The sequence below is a fragment of the Thermobia domestica genome, chromosome 16, assembly GCF_964235325.1.
Source record: "Thermobia domestica chromosome 16, izTheDome1.hap1.1, whole genome shotgun sequence".
Lineage (NCBI taxonomy): Eukaryota > Metazoa > Arthropoda > Insecta > Zygentoma > Lepismatidae > Thermobia > Thermobia domestica.
The window spans coordinates 160,074,076-160,097,871 of record NC_137469.1 but is presented as its reverse complement, the minus strand read 5'-3'; the positions used below and the strand labels follow the sequence as shown (position 1 = coordinate 160,097,871).

The 23,796-nt window shown below is 37.2% G+C and overlaps 1 protein-coding gene across 1 annotated transcript in view; it reads right to left on the bottom strand.

Annotated features, from left to right (window-relative positions):
• LOC145672828 (uncharacterized) overlaps positions 1-23,796 on the bottom strand; it is a 39,704-nt gene that overhangs the window by 3,236 nt on the left and 12,672 nt on the right. Inside the window, exon 2 of the mRNA XM_081741976.1 lies at positions 13,462-13,920. Within this exon, the coding sequence (XP_081598102.1) occupies positions 13,462-13,914 (453 nt within the window). The 5' untranslated portion in view covers positions 13,915-13,920. The remainder of the gene's footprint in view (positions 1-13,461; positions 13,921-23,796) is intronic.

Genomic DNA, 23,796 nt, shown 5'->3' with positions numbered 1-23,796 from the left:
CTTTGATGAGTATAAAAATATTAAAATTTGGACGTTTTTAACTTATCCTATTATCTTTCACGAGACATTTTTCGTTATATAATAGAGTACAATGATTTACTTTTTGGGAGTTATCGTTCCCTTTGGAGCCTTATTACGTTATATGGAGACATATTTAAAATTATTCCATTAAATTTGATAAGTACTTTGTGATCCATTTTGTTCCGCTTCAGGGGTGAACATGGATACCTTGCAATCGTCCCGAGTTCAATTCTTGGTGCTGGTTTAGGAAATGTTGAATTTAATGTCCCCGCCGATGATGAGAAATGATGAAATGAGAAAACATCATAAACTTACTTGCTTGCGGATTGAAGCAGAGACCTCACACATCAGGAAAAAAAAACGCTGAGCCACCATGCCAACTTCAGTGCGAGTAGTTTTGCGTATGAAAAAGAACATGATCAGATTATGTTACATTACACATTTCTCCTCGTTGTTAAGCATAGAAGTTTGTTATTGTGAAATTGCAGCATGTGCTTTTACGAAGAGTACTACATCAGCATTTTTCTCAGCTGACGGACTTTTAAAGCTCAACTTTACATTTATGTCAAAGACAGTTTCATAACATATCGATGAGTGTTACATTTTTCAATCAAGTTTAAGGAAAATGAATCAGATTTTTAGATGTGTTAATTTGAATGTCGTAATAAACTAACGAGTCAACGGTATGATGTCATGATCAGAATCGCGATACTAGATGTCGTAACGATTGATGAGTAAGGAGAAAAGACGTTACGATCGATTGTTACATCACGTTTCGGCTCATGATACATGATGAATTCTGTGTTTTCATTGGTTCTCCGTGATGTCATTTATTCATTTTCCTCGTTTTTGATTGGCTGATAGTGATGTCACTTTATAGTTGAACACGTTTCTGGCCTAAATAAAAAATCCATTTTCATTTTCAAGTCCTACTTCCACGAAGATCGTGAATGAACGAAAGTGTACCTCTAGTGACAGCGTGACTTTACTTCGTTCCTTGAATTTGAGGTAAGTATCAACCGCGTTTTCTTAATATCAATGAAGTGCTTTTGAAATGTGGATAACATTGTTATCACTGATTTTATTTTAGCATGAAATATTTAGCAAATGGAAGAATAACCCTCACTTACTTGACCGGGAATCCCACACATTAGAAGTAAGCACAAGAAATTTATTGATTTTGGTTTAGCGTCCCTTCAGTAGTGGGGGAATACAGCTTAATGTTGAATTTGAGCGCATACTGGGTGTTGAACCCGGGCCACATCCCACACATTAGAAGTAAGCACGAGAAAATGATATCATTTGTTGATTTTGATTTTAGCGTCCCTTCAGTAGTGGGGCTAGGAATACAGCTTAATGTTGAATCTGAGCGCATACTGGGTGTTGAACCCGGGCCAGAGGTGCGTAACGCTAACCACTTAGCTCAGTTTCTGAAAGTTACCATTAACGTAAACAAAGAAACTACGCACGAATTTGTTCCCTACAACGTGAGACGTGGACCTACAGTTTAATGTGGGATCTGATCTCCCGCCGAGAAACGAATTCGAGTCTTTCTTGCCTTAGCTCGAGAAAAGCAAGCGCAAGAGATTTTGTTTTCGTTTCATGTTCGTTATACGTTTTAAAGTTCAGTGTCAGGGGAAAATGCTTACTACAATGATTCTCTCAGCTGAGTTGGAAAACAATTTCATTCATTCTTTTTATCACTACAGAAAGTTAGGTCAGTTACATATTGGTCCCAGGTTTGATTTCCAGTATGACAATAAAAATTTTTAACAGTAGAACTATTTGAGATAAGATAATTCTTTTAGGATTGATCGTGTAGTCATTTTGATAACATTAAACGTGTTAGTGATCTCTGAATTCAATTTTAATTCGTGCTTTTTTTTCGTTTTAGATATTTGTTTTCTTTGCCTATTCCTTTTCTGCTTACCTTGCCTTTTTTCCTATTTGAATATGGCTACTTCTGGCTTTACTGTCTTGCGAGAAATCAATAGACATTATCGGCGTTTTAATCTCGAAGGACGAATGCTGGAAATTCAAATTAATGCTCCGACCAGTGACACAGATATTGTTGAATGGGTTCAGACTTCTTTTCAACAGATGTTGGATTACTTATTGGAAAATGTCAACGAATTATCGATGGTTGGATTATCGATTTTATCTCATGATGAGAAGAACAAACCGTTTTATTTATCTTTTCGGCGTGCAAGTAATCTGACACTGGAAACTTTATAGGCTTCCTTTGATCGCATCCTTCAAAGTAACGATAGTTTTCTCATGAACGAACCGTTCATTGTACATTTTCATCATGTGGATGTGCCCCGTGGATTTGGATTGGTGCGTCGAGGTCTTTTATCAAACGACGAATTATTAAAATGCAAGAAAGGCATTCTACGTGTAAAAAACACCGACAAGAAATGTTTGGTTTATGCGATTGTGATTGCTATTGGTTTAAAAAAATATAAGGATACGAACAAGAAACTGTACAGGCAATATCAGGACCAAAGAAAGTGTGTTGTTCTCCCTGGTGTACATGAACTTTTGTCCAGATCATCAGTGAATTTAGAGCATGGGGGATCTGTGGAAGAATTGCGACAATTGCAACGTTACTTGACAAATTATAAACTTACCGTATACACTAGCTTTTCCGGAGAAGATATTCTGTATGAAGGGCCTGGTGGCGAAGACAAGATTCCAATCAATTTAATGTGCATCAATTCTCATTATGACATCATCACGTCATTAACGGCCGTTTTTTCTACTGTGTATTAATGTGTAGCATGCCACAAAAAATATGATCATCTTAATAGACACGTTAAGAACTGTTCGGCCATGTGTGAGAAATGTTTGCAAAAACCGCCATGCAGTAAGACCAATACGGAGAAGCAGTGCCTAGAATGCAATCGTGAATTTTATGGTGAAACATGCTATACAAATCATCTAACTGTACCATACCATAAAGGTCAACCAATATGCAAGATGGTGAAACAGTGTGCCAAATGTCTACGCATTTATTCGTTTGTCCATACAGGGGAAAGAAAACATGATTGTACAGATTATTTTTGTAATGTGTGCCATAAACACGTAACGTCTACCCACCAATGCTACATGAAGCCTGATACGACTCAATTAAAACCTGGAGTTCCATCAGTGTTACATGCCAAGAAGGCTATGATTGTCTTCTATGATATCGAAGCCACACAGGATACTTTCTTTGATGAAGACACGTTCATTCATAAGCCCAATTTACTGGTGGCCCAACAAGTATGTTACAACTGTGTTCAAGATGAAGATATACATCATCCGTGTGAAGTTTGTGGACAGCGGGAACATATTTTTCAAGATGATCCGATCAATGCCTTTCTTGCGTATTTACGTCAACCACGACCCAACATCAAACTTATTGTATCTTTGGCACATAACTCTAAGGGATATGATGGTCATTTTATTCTTAAATCCTTAGTGGAAGAACATGAATTGAAACCTACTTTGATCTTGAACGGAGCAAAAATTTTAAGCATGAAAGTGAATCACTTATCGTTTATTGACTCCTTAAATTTCATGCCAATGGCTTTAAGTAAATTATCCAAGGCATTTCATTTACCAGCGACCAAAGGATATTTTCCACACTTTATTAATACTGCTGCAAATCAAACGTATGTGGGAAAATTACCGGACATCCATTATTATGGTGCAGATGAAATGAAAGTGGATGAACGAGAAAAATTCATGACATGGTACAACGAACACCAGAACGATACGTTTATTTTCCAAGAAGAATTGATGAACTATTGTGTCCAGGACGTCAACGTACTTCGAATGGCTTGTATATCTTTCATGACCACTTTTGAACAAGAAACTCACGTCAATCCTTTCCTGGAGACTATCACTTTGGCGAGTGCGTGCAATTTAGTATTTCGACGAAATTTCTTAAAACCCAATACTATTAGCATTCTCCCTGCACGAGGATATCGTCACAGAAACAATCAGTCACGGATTGCTTTGCAGTGGCTTGCCTACATGGAGGAAAAACAGGGTCATCAAATTCTGCATGCTGCGAGAGGAAAAGAAGTTTATGTTGCTGGTTTTCATCTGGACGGCTACTACAAAGATCCTGACACTAAAGAGGAACACGTGTATGAATTTCAAGGTTCCAGAATTCACGGCTGTCCTCTATGTGTCCCTACAGGCCGTGATCAGCCCATTTATGAGAACTCCGAAGAAACGATGAACTATCGCTACGAGAGAACACAGCGTAAAATCAAATTATTACGATCCATGGGATATAAAGTACATGAAATGTGGGAATGTGAATTTCGTCAAGTGTTAAAATCCAATCCAGCATTGGCCTCTTCTTTAAGCACACATCCTTATACTAATAAGACACCATTAAATCCAAGAGACAGTTTCTATGGTGGCCGTGTTAATGCCATTAAATTGTACCACGTCGCAAATGAAAATGAAGGCGAAGAAATAAAATTCTTGGATATCGTTTCCCTGTATCCTTATGTGAATAAATGTGGACGGTATCCAATAGGACATCCACGAATATATCTACAGGGAAATCCAGAAATGCCCGACATTCAAGATGTCAACGGATTGGTCAAGTTGAAGATTTTGCCTAGCAGAAATGTGTTTCATCCAGTGCTGCCATTTCGCTCAAATAAGAAGTTGTTGTTTCCACTTTGTACTGCCTGTGCCACAGCATTAAATCAAGATTCTGAATGTACACATACCGACACTGAACGAAGTCTAACAGGAACGTGGGTGTCCTATGAAATTCAAAAAGCCATTGAACTTGGGTATCAAGTCATTGAAATTTACGAAATTTGGGATTACGACATCACCGTATATGATCCAGAAACCAAAACTGGCGGATTATTCAGCGAATACATTAACACATTTTTGAAATCTAAGCTGGAAGCTTCTGGTTGGCCTGCCAATTGTGTCACCGAAGAAGAAAAGCAGCAGTATATTCAAGTGGTACAACAACGTGAAGGCATAACTTTGGATGCAGCAAATATAATTTCAAATTCAGCACGTCGTAGTCTTGCAAAACTCTGTTTGAATGCCTTCTGGGGACGACTCGCTATAAGAGACAATTTCAGCCAAACGACCATCATTAACGACCCCAAAGAACTGTATCAGAAATTAACTGCTCCAGATATAAAAGTCAACCAAATTTTACCTGTTAACGATTCGTTGTTATACCTTTATTGGCAGTATGAAGATGATGTTCCAGTACAAAATCACAATGCTAATGTTGTCCTTGGAGCATTTACAACGTGTCAAGCTCGTCTGGAACTCTACAAATATTTAGAATTGCTGCAAGAAAGAGTACTATATTTCGATACAGATTCCGTGATATTCACGCAGCGACCATCACAGCCCACAATAGAACCAGAAGTATTTCTTGGTTCAATGTCAAATGAACTGGAATCAATTGGACCAAAAGCATACATTAAAAAATTCGTGTCTGGTGGCCCAAAACAATACGCCTTGGAAATCTACGACCCCGACACGAAGTCAACCAGTTATGTATGCAAAATTCGTGGATTCACACTCAATTATACTGCAAGTCAAAAGTTAAATTTCAATAGTCTGGAGCAAATGATCATAAATCAATCGAGTGAAAAAATCTCCATTAGCACGCCGCACAAAATTTACAGAACCCACGATCATCATCTTGTCACAAAACCTGAAGAAAAGAAGTACAGTTTCAACTATAAAAAACGCCGATTAATACCAGACACATACGAGACATTGCCCTATGGGTATAAAAAAGCCAGAACAGAATAACAGCCATATTTTTCCCTAATTCCACCAACATCACTTCCCAAAGACGGGGCAAAGAATCAACCGCAACACGGGGCATGCTTCAACGAGGCCACAGCGGAAACAAAACTCAGATGACATCACCTTGCAGAAACCAGTGGAGAAAAAAAAGGAATTCAGGTACGTCACATTTGCGTTTCTTTTCTCACCTCACTCTCTTTTGATCAGTTAGTTCGATGTTAATAATCTGTTTTTCTTCTTTCACAGGAAACAAAATAAATATTATCATGTATATTCATATGTTTTATTTTCTCTTTACAGAATTTGTACCCGTCACGGACACGTCTTCCTTTGAAGAAAAAGAAATTCTGTATTCTATGTCACTTGCTAAAAATAAATGTACAGAAACATGATTCTGTGTTTTATTTCACATTCTAAAATCAAATTCTTTTCCTGTACTGCGATTTCAATTTCTTTTTTCTGAATCAGTTTACCGGTAAAATAAATCAATGTTTTACGGGAAAAAAAATCAAACTAAATTTTTGTTTCAAAACTTTTTTTTTCATGTACGAAATAAAAAAAAATTTGTGTACAAAATAAAATTCTGTTTCAGAAAATTTTTTTGTGTACGAAAAAAAAACTGATTCAGAAAATTTTTGTGTACGAAAGAAAATGTTTTCAGAAAAAAATTTTTGTACGAAAACAAAATTCTGTTTCAGAAATTTTTTTGTGTACAAAACAAAAACTGTTTCAGAAAAAAATTTTATGTACAAACAAAATTCTGTTTCAGAAAAAAATTTGTGTGCAAAACAAAAATCAGTTTTCGTCACGAAACTGCTCCGACTAAATGAATCGATTCATTCTGATAGTGTTGGCAACACTGGAAAATTTCGGTAAGTATCGCTCAAACACTGAGTTACAGCGAACACAACTAGATTCGAACCAGCAACCTTAAATGTCTGATTCATCTCTAAATACAGCCAACTAAACAATAAGATTATGTGTATACGTCAATGCTTTGCACTGAGTCAGCAAGGTTTTCTTCAAGGTCAAAGTCGCACACGAAGTAAAAAGATGACAACACAGATCTTCTATCTTTCTATATGAAACATAAACCTAGTGTGAAAATTGCTCGCACTGAAATGTATAATGTAACATAACCTGTACATGTTCTTTTCATACGCGAAACTGTTCGCACTGAATGGAGTACGGTGACTCAGCGCTTGTCTCTAACGTATGAGGTTCCTGCTTCAATCCACAACGAAGTAAGTTCATGTTTCCTCCTATCATTTTTCATCATCGTTTCAAGGGGACGTTAAACTCAACATTTCCTGAAACTAACACAAAAAATCGAACTCGGGACCATTACATAGTAATCAACAAACTGAACTTCTCAATGGAGTATGGTGGCTCAGCGTTTTGTTTTCCTAAACTTACTTGGTCTCTGCTTCAATCCGCAAGCAAGTAAGTTTATGATGTTTTCTCATTTCATCATTTCTCATCATCGGCGGGGACATTAAATTCAACATTTCCTAAACTAGCACCAAGAATTGAACTCGGGACGATTGCAAGGTATCCATGTTCACCCCTGAAGCGGAACAAAATGGATCACAAAGTACTTATCAAATTTAATGGAATAATTTTAAATATGTCTCCATATAACGTAATAAGGCTCCAAAGGGAACGATAACTCCCAAAAAGTAAATCATTGTACTCTATTATATAACGAAAAATGTCTCGTGAAAGATAATAGGATAAGTTAAAAACGCCCAAATTTTAATATTTTTATACTCATCAAAGAGTACGAGGTGCGATACTCCCCTCCATTCCCCCCCCAACTCCTGATGTAAATCAATGTGATCTTATGTGTCCTGAGTGATCTCTGCCCCCTGAGTAAACATAAGCAAAAATTTCAATAGGTAATGCAATCCCGGGCCGAAACATCTCTAACTCATTCACTATGGTCCATGTGGGGGGTCCCAAAAGTGAAATAAGGTCACCCCGACATCAAACAATCACATTACCTCAATCCAAATACTTCTACTTCATTCGCACTAATAAGGGACGTGGTGGCTCAGTGGTAGAGCGTTCACCTCTGCTGTATGGGGTCCCTGGTTCAAACCCCGCGAAAAATAGTTTTGTGGTGGACAACATTATGCTCCAATTTTCTCCCACACTTTCATTCCTTTCTCATCGTCACCGTCTCCTTTAGCCCAATCGTGGGACGTAAAACTAAAGATTTCCATTTGCACCAGTGTTAGTCCATCTCATCAAAGGGATAACAATCCGAACCGCATGAGCTCCTTCCGGGAATCGAACCCTGGTCTCCCACGTTAAAGGCGCATACGCTAACCGGTTAGCCACAAAGGAACTCCAAAGTTTTCGAGTTTCATATTAATACTAATTTATACTATTACTGGGGTCTACTAATTCATAATGTAATAGGTCATCAAGAAAGAGATCAAACCTTGTTTTGGTAATTTTATACCCATAAAAGGGAACGAAACAAGCCATCATAAGCTCCAAGCTAAAAATCACAGTTCAGTGACGTCAAACGAACATATTAGCTCGAACCAACTACCTCTAATTCATTCATACCAGTAGAGGTGCGGTGGCTCAGTGGTAGAGCGTTCACCTCTGCTGTATGGGCCTTTAGCCTAACCGGCATAATCGTGGGACGTAAAACTAAAGATTTTATTTGCACCCGTGTTAGTCCATCTCATCAAAGATATAACAATCTCCAAATTTTATGCCATAAAAGGGAACGAAAGCATTCGTAAACCTGTATTATTTCATAACATAATGAATCATCAAGATCATATTTTTAGTAATTTTAAAGAATCATCATGACCTCTGATCCAATATTCCCAATTCAATGACGTCATAGCCTGGCCAAGGTACCTCTGATTCATTCGTACCAGCGTGCATGGCCCCTGAATAAGCATAAGCAAAATTTCAATAGGTGACGTAATCCCGGGCCAAAGCATCCCTAATTCATTCACTATGGTGCATGGGGACCCAAATTGGATTATTAAGAGTGCGGTAAAGTAACGCCATTACTACTACCGTGTAGTGTCAGCAGTTGAGCTGTGCTCAAGAAAAACTCAAAACTCTGGAGCCATCACTTCTGAATTGCAAATGGGTCCTCGTTTACGGGACAACGCTAAGTCCCACGTGGCTAGGATGACTCAGGACACCATTTTTCGCCTTCGATGGGAAACAATATTACAACCACTATATTCCCCGGGTCCGATTATCACTTGTTCCATTCTTTGGAAAATCACCTTAAAGGACGCCAGTTCAAACCCCTAGTAAAAGTCCAAAATGCACCTGATACTTTCTTCGTTTCACGGCCCAACAAGTTCTACCGTGATGGATTAAATGGCCTTCCAGAACGTCTTCAGAAGGTCGTCGATGCTGATGGGGACCATTTTTGATCTTCCAGGTTAGGTGACATATCGATATTCGAAGTTGGAGGGTGAAAAAGCAACAAAACTTTTCTTGGTTACTTTTATATTTTAAGACCTTGTATACAGAACCTATCTACACAAGATTGATTTTCTTTGAAATATCACTTAATTTCTGACAAAAATATTTACTTATTATTCGTGACTAAAAAAAAAAACATAATTTTATTACACTGAGTAGAAATAAAAGAGAGAGCGAATTAAATCCAAATTCAATAAAAGCATTGTTTCTCACCAAATTTTCCATCGTCTATGTCTTTTAAAACACTTGTTAAAGCATATAAAAATAAACTGTACTTACAAATCAGTTTAGTACCTTTGTTTTATGGCTGTATTTGTAGTACCTTGTTAAAACGTTTGTCTTCAAACTGTCAAATATAAATCGCAGTAAATTGTGTAATCTGCCGTCACAAAAAAGTATCCTATTTTTCGACCGGTATAAGGAAGAGATACTATACTATTTTTCGATCGGTATGGAAAAACAATATTTCTCCATACTATTTTACCATAATTTATTAATTGTCAATAAACTTTGTTACTTTTAAATGAATGAAGCGAGATAATTTTACTATGATGTTTTAAAAGCTGGTCATTTGGGGGAGGGCAGGAAACCATTTGGGGGGTCCTGGCCCCGATGGGCCCCCCCTTGGCTACACCCCTGCAAGTATTGCTTCAATGACACATGCTACACACTCCAGCCGTCATCTTGGATCCACCATTTTCGATTCAACTTTCGCTTTTTCAAATCGGAATAGGTGCAAGTGATACATCAAATTCTTATACAATTTTCTCGGAAATTCATCGGTGTAAAGAATTTCACCGTAGCTTGTACTGTTTGGAAAGTATTACATGTTAAATGTCAGGGACTTCACGAATATTGAACCAAATAGAAAGACGTGCAGAGCCCCGTATGTATATGTAACGATTTATGTGATTTATCGTTGACGAAATATTCTCTGAACGTACATACATACAGACACACAGACGTCGATACGGAAATCGTAGCTCTTCATCTAAATCTGTCATATCTGGATTTACATTAGGCATTTTGAACCTAATACATGGAAGTAATAACAATCACTCAAAGAAATGTAATAAGATTATGACATCAATGTTGTAAAAAGTTCGTTTATACCTACAGTTTTTTCAGTTAGAAATATTTTTGATTTGTCAACATCAAAATGTAAGCGGAACTGATATCGCTCTGCACTGTCTATTCGCAAAGTGCCTGGAGGAATTTAACATGCAACACCTTCCAAACGGTGCAAGCTGCGGTAAAACTGACTACACCAATGAATTTCCGAGAAAATTGTACATAAATTTGGTATATCACATGCACCTATTCCCATTTCAAAAACTAAAAGTGGAATCCAATATGGAGGACTCAAGATGTCGACCGGGGTGAGTGACATGTGTCAGAGAAGCAGTACTTGATCCAATTTGCTTTGCATATGCCCACATTCATGTCCAGTTACATCTAAAGAAACTAAAAGTAATTTTGTTCTGTGTTATAGTAGCGTGCGATTGAATTCTGAATTTATGAAGGTCCATAAATATGCATATTCCCGGTATGGGTCGCTAAAATTAGTACAATACACATTGGACTGCGGAGAACTTTGTATTTGAATCAATTTTACACGAATCCCGAGGGGACACTTCACGAATGTACCTTGTGAGACGTTAGTCTGACGATCGTGAGGCGAAACCCATTCTGATATGAGTGCCTTCTGACGAGCATGGGTATTTTTTAATTATCCTCTTGTTTCTGTGTTCGTAACTTTGTTCCATCTAGTAGTTATCAAAAACGAAAAAGAAAACAAGTGATAGAGCACTCATCACTGGTGTAAGGGTCCCGCATTCGATCCCAGATCATGTAAGTTTGTGGTAGATAACATCAAGTCCGTGACCATCCAGAATGTTCTCCTCTTTCTTCTCATATTCTCATTTTACAATTTCTTAGATAGATATTAGTCTCCTCGAACCTAAAAGGCATAAGCCTGAGACGTTAAAGTTTACATTTTTCAGTTCATTTCCAGATTTTCCATTAAGTGCACTGGCTCAGTGGTAGAGCGTTCACCTCCGGTGCTTGGGGTCCCTGCTTGGATCCCAACTCGCGCCGTGTGGACTTTGTGGTGGACAAACACCGTGTTTGTAGGTTTTCTCGGGGTTCTCCCGTTTCCTCCCACTTTCTTCATTCCACCATTTCATTCATTTCTCATAATCACCGTCTCCTTTAGCCTAACCGGCATAATCGTGGGACGTAAAACTTAAAGATTTCATTTCATTTTTTTTCCGGGCGATAACTAGCCCAATTGCGTTGCTGCCTATAAGGTATATTTCACTAAGAAAACTTAAGAGATAGATAAAACTTACAGTTATAACCCTTTTGGGGACTTTTGGTACAGATATGTACCATGGCGTCGACCTTCGGAATTTGCTTTATAATTCTCTAGTAAAGCTTTTCACACGGGGGTTTTTGCACTCATTCAAGCGGGGAAGCATCAAAGAATATGTTTCATGGGCATTTTGCAGTCACGCGTGCGATTCCTGGGAGCAATGACGTCACAAACATGGACGAAGGACAAAGGAAAAAGGGTAAATTTTAGAGCTTTTTTTAAAAAAATCCTGACACATCGCTATTAATCCTAGGATCATTGTCCTTACCTCGTTGTGTTCGCAATGAAGGAATATTTCCAGCTGTATAACTCAAATTTCCCTATTATGTACCAGGAGCGGGAATATCCAGACCAAAGTGGATAAAAGGGGATTTTTCCTTTTTCGGAAATTCCTCCCCTCAGGTACATGATAGGGACAGGTAAGTGGTACCGTTTAAAACCTAGCATCATCCAGAGATAAACGAGGTACGAACCATGATCGTAGGGTAAATAGAGATTTTTCAAAAATTTCCTGAATTTTTCCCTTATTACACATTTTTAGTCAATGTGCTTAGTAAAGTAGATACAATGTCATCACTATTTGTCGTAGGATCATGGTTCTTATCTCGTTTTATTCGTAATGATGCAGCGTTTCCAACGGTATTACTACTGTTGCGCTGTCATGTACCTGAGGAGATAAATTTCTGAAAAAAGGAATTTTTGAAAAATTGAATTTCTCGCTACTTCTTTGTACATTTTGGGCGGGAATTCCTCCCCTCAGGTACACGATAGGGACATACAACTGCTACGATTGGAAATGCTGCTTCATTACGAACAAAATTAGGTACAAGCAGTGGCGTATTTAGGGGGGCTTCCGGGCTTAAGCCCCCCTGAAATCTTACTATAGTAAAGTATATGAAATATCTTCCAGAATTTTCACATTTTCAGGCAAAGCCCTCCCCGAAGCAAAATCGTAAATACGCCACTGGGTACAAGCCATAATTCTAGAATAAATAGTCTTGGTGCTAGAACTGATTTACTAAATTTCCTTCCCCATTTTTGGGTAATAATTACTAATGTATTGTTATTCCATAAGCCCTAAGCATCAAAAGTGTTTATTGTAAGATCATGGTTCGTACCTCATTTTGTTTGTAATGAAGCTACGTTTCAAACTGTACTACTAACGTGGCGCTAGCATGTACCTGGGGGAACAAATTCCCCAAAAAGTGATTTTTCCTGAAAAATCTTTTTCCGAATTTGAGCGGGATTTTTCCACTTCTGGTACATAATATTGAAATTTGAGTGGTACAGTTGGAAACATTGCTTCATTACAAACACAATGAGTTACGAACTATGATCCTACGATAAAGAGTCTTAACACTAGACCTTATTGAATAACAATAGATTAGTAGTTATTAGGAAAAAATGGTTCAGCAAAAAATAGGAAATGAATTTTAACACCAAAACTATTTATCCCAGGATCATGGTTCATACCTCGTTTTGTTCGGAATGAACCAAAGTTTTTTGGTAACATTCGCATGTCCGTGTCGTGTGCCGGAGAGAAGAAATTCGCAGGAAACGGGGACTTTTTTAAAAAATATACTTTTCCCTATTTTGGGCGGGAATTTTATTGCCTTAGGTACATATAAGTGAAATTTTACTAATACAGTTGGAAACACTGCTTCATTCCGAACAAAATGAGGTATGAGCCATGATTCTACGATAAATAGTCTCGACGCAATAGCTGCTTGACTGAAAGTCTAAAATTTATCTAAAACATGGAAATCTCAAAAGGGATAATCAATATTTATTACTTAGCGTACCTTCATTTCAGCTGAAATAGTTAGTTTCCCATCTGATGACGTGGAATACGACAGTGAATTTGGATCAACGTCAAATGGGAAGATAAACTGCTGTTGAAACTGTATAGATTCTGACGCGTCTTGTTTTGATTCCTCATGACTGGCCTCTACAGTGATGACGTTTTCTGAAACTCTGACAACTATCTCGTTGGGATTGAAGCCTTGCATATCCAGAGTCACTTGAAACTTTCCTTGAGGGTAATCTGGCGGCGAATCGTAGTTTATACGCCAGATACAGTATTGTAAAGGACTCGGAGTTGTTTGAGCCAAACGCATTTTGTTCTGTAGAAGCTGAGGTTGAATTAGAGGCAAAGATTTTCTCACTGGTGGATGTAGATCTTTCCATATTTTCTGGGAAACGCACCTTTTCATTTGAGAACTTAGGCAAAATCGTTTGACAGCAAGGGATACCATTGTTACCTGAAAGAGATGAACTATTTACATACTTCTTGACACTAGAGTCATATAGCTCTTTTGTGAGAATATTCCTTATCAATTATAACTTCGTCGGTTTTAGTATTTTCCAGGTAAGTGAAAAATGTCTCTAAGTGAAGGACGACTCATTCTATTAGTTACTTAGAAACATTAGCCTACTGTGATCAGTATTGCCAAAGTGTTGACTGAAAAAGTCTCTAAACGAAAGATGAAATGACCAATTTGGGATGAAAAGTCTCTGAATGTTTTTTGTTGATTTCCGTATATTTGTACATCATACAGGCCTACATTTTTATTGACTTTATGATTAATTTAATTTCATGAAATTAAAATGAATTTAGATAGAATGCTCGAAACTTACGAATTCATGAAGAAAAATACTACACTCCTACATATTAAGTCACTTTTCCACAGGTAATCTGCTTCCTGTCGGTAATATTATATTATTATGTGCCTCCCAACGGAAGCTCTGCAAACTAAACGACATTGAGGATTGAAATTGTTCTCCGTCATAGGGTAACAGAAAACCAAGCAGAATTCTTGAAACACGACCACACGCTGTATATTTGCCAAACTTTCTACGCTTGCAATGTCTCAAATAAACAAAAATCATAACAAAACTGTTTACAGTACGAAAGTTGATAGATTTATAAGTCAGTCCCCAAATTGTAATTTAAAAATAACCAAAAGAGTCGCCAATCCAAAAATTAGTTGTGTCGTTAATCTACAAGTCGATTGTCCTAGATTTAGCTACTTTTTCCAAATTGACAGCACTGTCGGTGATGCGCAGATTTCTTTTGATTAATTGTCACATAGATCGCATTAATGTAAAAGACTTTACAGAACAATGACAAAGCAGATATTTTGGGGCTGAAATTGATTGTTTCTTCTGAATCTGGTTTAATCTTTTCTGCTGCGATACATAACATTAAAAAAAAAAAAAAATCACAGCTCAAACTGTTTGAGTACAAGATATTGCAGGCTCAGAAAAATTAGTACGGAGGACTAAGTATCGATGTGCAAGTATTTGAATGATTTGTTTTTATTGTTCTGCCTTTCCACCTTCAATCCTTCCTTACTTGCTTCTAAATTTACTTCAAAAAAATTCTTTAAACTGAAATGTCTTTCATTCGAGATTCTTCGTAATTTGTTTTCGAACAGAACATTAAATGTTTCGTATAATTCTCAAATAGTATAACCCCCAAGAACCAGTACAATTTGAAATTTTATGTACGTGCTTTCCAACACACTGGACAATCTACATATCCATAAAAACTATATTCATTAGCTCATCCCAAGGTAGCTGAGCATCAGTAATTGTTGTTCGTAGGGTTACCATTCGTCCCGGAAAATCCGGGGCCGTCACGGAACCGAGATCTGCGTTTCAAAAATATTTTTTGGGACGCTTACCTGTCCCGGGTTCCAGCGAAGAAGAAAGGAAGAGGACATTATAGTTTCCTTTTTTCACAGGATTAGGTGTATAATTATTTTCTTCAACTTCCAAGTATGGGAATTCAAAAGTTGAAAGAAAAAACTTGAATACATAAAACAAGGATTTAATTAAGTTTACGATTTAACTACTTTGACATTGAACGAAGCATTCGTTCCATTGGGCCAGGGACAAAATATTTAAATTAAAATAAAACTTTAGCCAAAGAAGTTCTTTGAAGACAACAAAAGCCGCCAGAACACATTGCCAATGAATTAACCGTTCTTTAAAAAAAAAAAAAAAAAAAAAAAAAAAAAAAAAAAAAAACATTAAGAGATAAAACGTGTGAAAGGTAACATTGTACCTTGAATGAGCTAATACAGACTCTGAAAGCCACGAAACATAACAGATCCTGACAAATTTAAAGAAACATTTTTTACCAGGGGGAGGGGGTAAATCATCTCCTTACCTCTGCTTAACTAGGGAGAAGAAGGTTTACTAAAATGACTAAAAATGTGATTACGTAATATTTGAATAACTCTCTCTAATGGGAGAAAGTAAATAAGTATATAACACTTTTCATTTTAAGCATTTCAAAGATTCTCGTAATTTAGTAGCGTTCCGGATTTTCGTTTTTGAAATATGGCAACCATACTCTGCAGTTAGTAATAAACTTGGGGAAGCTTAAAAAGCTTGAATTCCTTCCAAATATCTATTATGTATTTGAATTATCTGCAGATGTGGATAGGCTTTACAGGAAAGTTGAGTGGCCCTCGCGAAGCTCACTTTTATGTCTGGAGACACTCCGAAAGATTGTTGGTGTGCAGCCTATGGTAGCCCTCATCCGGCACGCTTGTAAACAGATTGATTCTACTATCATCAAATGAGTGTTACTGGAATAACAGCATTGACTGGATCTTGAACGTGAGCCATGTGGGACTCGTTTTATAACCTGAACTAGGAAAACAAATCATTGGACAAAACAACGTTTATTTTAAAATAATAATTGTGTGATAATTTCCCCAACTAACTGAACATACTGGCTTCATCTGATATGATGGTGTGGGACAGGAAAGGAGTTAAACTTAATCCCGATATTCCATAACCTTTACTTCCTGCTTGTCAGCAACGCATAGTGTGTCTCTTAAAGCAATTCACAGTAAATGATTATCCTACCTTGAGTCATTGTGTGAATGCGTGCGTTGGAATGAGGTTGTTTTATGTGCTCCTAGCGATTTTGTGGCATAACGAAAATGAAGATCCTGGAACACCAGCGTCTGTGCATCATATTTGGTTTGAAATTGGGCAAGACATTTACAGAAATTTTGAAAATATTACAGGACGTGTAACTGGGAAGAATGTATAAGCCGAACTGAATGTTATGAGTGGTTTCAGCGTTTCAAACACGAAGTGCATTCATCAAAGACGAAGCAAAACTGGACATCCATCAAAATCGTAATGAAGTTAACATTCAAATAATGCGAAATGTTGTATGGAAAAATCACAGTTTAACCATCCACAAAATAGATAAGCAAGTGGAAATCAATAAATCACCCTGCCATGCAACCTTAATAGAAAACTGAGCATGCATCGAAAGCTGCAAAATTCATTTCATAGTTGCTAACAAACGAATGAAAAAGAAACACGTTTGAAAATCTGGGGGCGTGAGAAAATCTTTCGAATATTGCATACGAAGACGATAGCTTCTTTAGGAACGTCATAACACGTTACGAAACTTAGGTTTATGCACGGCGAACTCGACTGAAGGCGGGAACCTTGGTAGAGGGAGGTGTGACGTCACCGGTCCTTTTTGGGGGACGGTCGAGCAGCATAAGTCACGCGGACAGGGATCACTGACCATTCCAAAAATGCCGGGGTGTGTTTCGAGCTGCAAAAGTAATTATTCGATAAAAGGCATTGTTTGTGAATACGTGTCGTGTTTTTCATTTCCTAAAGAGTATGCGTTACACAGGGGTGTAGCCAGCAGGTCTGTGTAGGGGGGCCCGTCGTTTTTGAGGGGGGGGCAGCTACAACGTACAAAGCAAAAAAAATGTGTTGCTGCTAGTGTTTTTGAGGCCTGAAAGAAAGGAAAATTTTGGTTTCCTTCTGGAAAACTAAAAACACTATTTTAGCTTATTATTATTATTATTATTATTATTATTATTATTATTATTATTATTATTATTATTATTATTATTATTATTATTATTATTATTATTATTATCCATAAATTATATTCAAGATAGTTTTTATTATGCTTAATCAAGAACTACTGCCCAGGACCAAACGCTATACTTTCGTGCATAACTATAAAGGTAACCAAGAACGTTCTGTCCCTTTTCGTGGAGATCTGTGTTCAATTGGACCTCACACCGTGAGTTGAATGCGAGTGGAGATAAGGCGAACGTCAGTTGTTGGTGTGGGTATATCCAACATACTACCTGGTTGTGGCAATTCAGACACACCGTGAACTTGCGTAAAGACAGAGGGAACATGGAACATCCACAGAGCGTCATAAGAGCATGTATGCTGAACGAGTTCAAATGGAGGTCAAACGCCGCTGTAGCGGGACAGAAGATATGCCAGGCCTTTGGTGAGGGTGTCGTGACGAGTTTAACAAGTTTAAGGACGATGACGAAACACCCGAAAACATCACGTGCCAAAAGACCAACACATGTACAAAGAAGAACTGGGACTACAATTCAGTGTATGGAGAAACCACTCGGCAGCACATCCATCAACTTGTGAAGCACTACAAGTTTGGTCGATGGGTCTCATATTTGGCTCCGGGCCAGAAGGCAACGCGGCAGTCGCCTGTGTTTATTTACTGTTTCGGAGCCATTTCTGGACAGGGCGTTGACATGTGATAAAAAAGTGTGTCCTATACGAAGCTCCACGGTGCCGTCATCATTGGTTAGCATCCCATGAACCGATTTCAAAACAGCCGAAACCAGCACTGTACCAGAAGAAGGTCCTTCTATGTGTTTGGTGCATCGTGCATCAGGAACTGCTACCAGCTGGTCAGAGTATCAGTGCAACCGTGTAGTGTCAGAAGTTGAGCTATGCTCAACAAAAACTCAAAACTCTGGAGCCATCACTTCTGAATTGCAAATGGGTCCTCGTTTACGGGGCAAAATGCTAAGTCCCACGTGGCTAGGATGACTCAGGACACCATTTTTCGCCTTGGATGGGAAACAATATTGCAACCACTATATTCCCCGGGTCCGATTATCACTTGTTCCATTCTTTGGACAATCACCTTAGAGGACGCAAGTTCAAATCCCTAGTAAAAGTCCAAAATGCACCTGATACTTTCTTCGTTTCACGGCCCACCACGTTCTACCGCGATGGATTCCATGGCCTTCCAGAACGTTTTCAGGTCGTCGATGCTGATGGGGACTATTTTTGATCTTCCAGGTTAGGTGACATATCGATGTTCGAAAGTGGTGGATGAAAAAGCAACAAAACTTTTCTTGGTTACCTTTATATTTAAATTTAAGACCTTGTATACAGAACCTATCTACACAAGATTGATTTTCTTTGAAATTTCACTTAATTTCTTTACGGTTTCCTGAAAAAAATGTTTATTTATTATTCGAGACTCAAAAAAAAAACATAATTATTTTATTACACTGAGTAGAAATAAAAGAGAGAGCGAATGAAATCCAAATTGAATAAAAGCATTGTTTCTCACCAAATTTTTCATCCTCTGTGTCTTTTAAAACACTTGTTAAAGCATATAAAAATATACTGTACTTACAAATCAGTTTAGTACCTTTGTTTTATGGTTGTATTTGTAATACCTTGTTAAAACGTTTGTCCTCAAACTGTCAAATATATAGCGCAGTAAATTGTGTAATCTGCTGTCACAAAAAAATATCCTATTTTTCGAACGTTATAAGGAAGAGATGCTATACTATTTTTCGATCGGTATGGAAAAACAATATTTTACCATAAATTATTAATTGTCAATAAACTTTGTTACTTTTAAATGAATGAAGCGAGATAATTTTACTATGATGTTTTAAAAGCTGGTCATTTGGGGGAGGGCAGGAAACCATTTGGGGGGCCTGGCCCCGATGGGCCCCCCCTTGGCTACACCCCTGGCGTTACATGAAGTGTGGACCCGTACTATTCCACGAAAAAACTGGAGCCCTACCGTGTCAAGTGTTGTGTGTGTGTGTGAAAAATTTTGAAGCTGATTGCGTTTTACGTGAAATTTCTTACGTCAAGTTGCACCATTTTGTATATGACAAACCACGTTTGAAAGCTAGGTCTGTGCCGACTATTTTTAGTAGTCTCCCTTCATATCTATCAAAAAAGCCACTTTTAACCTTTAGGACACGAAGTAACTATGTTTAGTTACCTAAAAATAAGGCTTGGGATACGAAGTAACTATTTATAGATACCTTGCAGTTTGCCCACTAAACCTAATTGTTTTTTAACTTTCTGGGTATCACATATATGCACTTGCATGTGTTTTATTCAGGAGACATACTAGGCAACTGCAGAAATTGGCGCCGTATCCCAAGCTTTATTTTTTAAAAAGGCTCCGTAATTAAAAGTTAAAAAGAAAAAATCCCGATAACAGAGCTTTAGAAATTGAAAAACGAAACCAATTAGCTGAAAACGAGGTCTTAAGAAAACAATCAATAGAAGATACAATATTAACTTACGAACAATTAGTGGAGGGAATTGATTACAAGCTGTCAAAACTGCAGTCGAAAGTAGAGCTGTTGTGTACAAAATCTTGAATGATAAACTTGTGTACGCTGTAAATTATATTTCTATGATAGTTGAGCATTATTTAAACATAGAAAGGGATTTAAAGGTTTCTGCATATTTGAATGACAATCCAATTAGATATCAAGAATTAAGTGGTATTCTTGGATCTGAGTTGTTGCTTAAGAAATGGAGCTCTTAAAGGAAATAATGAATAATTTCATTGACAAAAGTGAACTTCCTTCTATAGAATTAGTGGAAAAAGGTTTAAAATCCAAGATTCAAAATTTAAAAGACACTTTATTAAGAGACGATGAAACTCTACCCGAAAGATTGGAATTTTTATCGGAACAAATTTCGTTGCTTTTCACTTCGAAGAAAAACTACTCCCCTCGCATGATTCTCACGGCTTTCATAATTTACATGTAATCTAGAAAGTGTTATGAAGCTTTAAGAGCAAACAAACTTCTAACGTTATCGCATACTAAATATTTGGAAAGACTCACAGCGTCATTGCACATTTCTCCAAATTCCGAAAGCGAGAATAACCGTTTCATGAAGACTATCGGGAAAACATTAACGGAACTAGAAAGATGGGTTATTTTACAATTGGACGGAATATATGTTCATGAGGGAATAGACTATAGGTCTGGAAAAATAACTGGTTTTGCACGAAATCATGGTGATTTTACAGAAGCTAAGACTGTTTTAACTTATTTGGAATCTTCCGCATTCTCTTCCTTTGAACATGTAGTCTCTTTACATCCAGTAAAAGCAATCTGAGGATCACAAATGGCCGATATTACTAAACGAGTTACATGTATGTTAGAAGAATGCAATTTTAAAGTGTTATTTCTGACTATAACGAAGTCAATCAGAATATGTTTCCAATATTAGCTGAAGATTCAGACGATGAATGCATTTGTTCGTCCCAAATATTGACCACCCAATCTACTATATGTATGACACTGTTCATATACTAAAGAATATTAGAAACAATTGGATAAACCAGAAGGACCAGTGTAAGACTTTCATGTTTCCTAAGTTCCCATCCAAAATTGAAACCTGTAATGTAGAATCTTTGAAGAGGGCTGAATTTAATAATCTGAGAACAGTTTATAAAAATGAAAAATGCAACATTTTGAAGAAAGGGTTTTAATTAAACTTATAGTTTAACGGCGTATCCTACTAATCTGGAGAGACAGCAGGTATCACTTGCATTAAATGCGTTCGATGAAAGCACTAGGACAGCAATGACTACTTTCGGCTTTCAAGATACAGCAGAGTTCATTGGCATTATTTGGAAATGGTGGTTCATTGTAAACACAAAAAGTAGTGTTTGTGGTCTTCGTAGAATGAAGAAATTTGCTTACCTATTTTGCTCTGTTGATGATGATCGATTGCAATTCCTTGAGGATTTGATCACATGGGTCAGTAATTGGATGAAACAATGAGCACATCTGAAGGGAGGCTCTTTGACCAATGATACAGGGAAAACTTTAATTCAGAGCACGAAATTTCTTTTAACTATAATAAAGTTTTCTTTGACAGTTTTGAAAGCAAAATATGTCTTACCTGGGAAATTTCAGACAGATAAGTTAGAAAATCATTTTATCATGTACAGACAATTTAGCAGGAGAAATTATAATGTTAACGTCATCCAAATATTAAAAGCCGAAAGAAAAATCAGAGCGAAGAATGTGCTGGGAATAAAGTCTGCAAGGTATAGTATGATAAAGTTTAATTTTAATTCCATGAAGTTGATTATCGACGACTTTTGTGAAGAACTAGAAGATACAGACAATATTATAAACGATTCATATGAAGACATTGATGGTGTTGACATACAAGAAGTTAGTCAGTTGACACTGCTATATGTTTATGGATACGCAGAATTTAAACTTAATACAAGATTAACTTGCGCGCAGTGTTCAGAGCTTGTTGTTAAAGAAGAACAATGTGACGGGTACTTTGAAAACATCAACCGAGGAGGATTATCAGTTACATCCGATTTTCTTCTGTGTTGGAAAAATTGGTTTCAAAATAATGAGTTCGCTTGTGTCCCAAATCCATGAACATTCCTTCCTTCAAACTTGTGAGAAGCAACACAAGCTATTATGTAGTTTAATAGTTAGGAGAATTAGTGCAGACGAGACTACTAGCGCAATTTTTGCAGTTAAATGTAGTGTTTGTGGTTGTGAAGTGAGCAAAATGGCAAGTAAATTTATTAGTGTGTTGAGCACAATCTTACTATCAAACTACAAGAAAAAGCGCAATGACCTTTTATCAGTGAAGGCAGGAGACAAAACAAGGAAGCTGAAAACACTGCAATACATTGTTTCTATTTTATATAAAAATTTATTATGCTAATGTTAAATAATTTGTTAACGTTTTCAAAGCATTATTTCTCTGTGTTACAAAGTGTAAAACAGTAAAGTACAAATAATAGAATCATTGCACCAGTCCATACTCTCCTCTACAACAAAATATCAACAAGAAAAAATATTTAAAAAAACTCCTGTATTTCCGTGCTGCTGCATGCTGTAAGTCACGGCGAACTTCACTCGCCGTGTGTAAGTCAAGTTCGAAGACGGACCGGTACGTCACACGATTCTCGAAGAGTGGAGGGAAGGTTCCCGCCTTCATGGAGTTCGCCGTGGTCTATGACAATGACGTTATTAAACAAAGGCAGTCTTTCCAATGTGTGGGAAAATCTTTGCCGCGACACCAGAAAGACTATCAAAATCGCTCAAACGTTGAAATTGTGTTTATTGTTTTCTTTGATTTTTGTGGTATTATTCAATATGAATACATTCCACGTGGTCAAACTTTAAATAAATAATGTTGTTTGGATATAATGAAACGTTTGAAGTACCCTCTAGAAAAGAAGAAACCAAAAGCTTGGAAAAATTGAACATGGCTGTTGCACCATGCAATGCTTATAGCAATGCAGCCCTCTTCATTATAGAGTTTTGGTGATGAATAATACGACTATTGTTCCTCAACCATCCTGCTCGCCTGATTTAGCAACTGTTGACTTCTTTCTGTTCCCCAAGATCAAGTCCACCTTGAGAGGTTGCAATTTTGAATGCGCAAATTCGTTACGTAATTTCCAGGCTATTACAAAAAGTGTGTTCCAGCAGTAGAGGAAGTATTAACAGTGGAGATAACCATTTTAATGGAAAGTTCAGTTCTTTCTGGGCGGACCTCGTATTAAGCAAATGGTGGACAAATATGGATCTTATGCAACCTTTATACAGAGTAAGAAAATAGATTGTAGAATATAGGACAGTCTTGTGTATGCAGGGCGTCTGGTTACCCTAGTTAAAAGTACAGATTTGAAAATATTGTGTGGGGTCTCTCTTCTAATACCATCCATCTAGGTACGCACTTAGGTATTGGAAAATACAAGATTTCAAATAAAAATTATATTAAAACCCTTCCAATTCGTTTAATGGAGACGGAAGGGTCAAGTTGCGAAACGAAGAGAGAACAACAAAGAAACATTACAGTACAGTAGAGTAGCATTTGCGATTGTAAGCATCAGTTTTGCTTGTGCGGTGAAGTAGTGAGCTTTGCAATAATGTGCAGAAGCATTAATGTTGAATTTAAGTACGCTTGTTTGTCCTGAAGAAAAATGTGGATTTTCAAAGTGCATCGTAGATTGTGATTGCGATTCACCACAACCTCGGTAGAGCATTCCTTCTTCC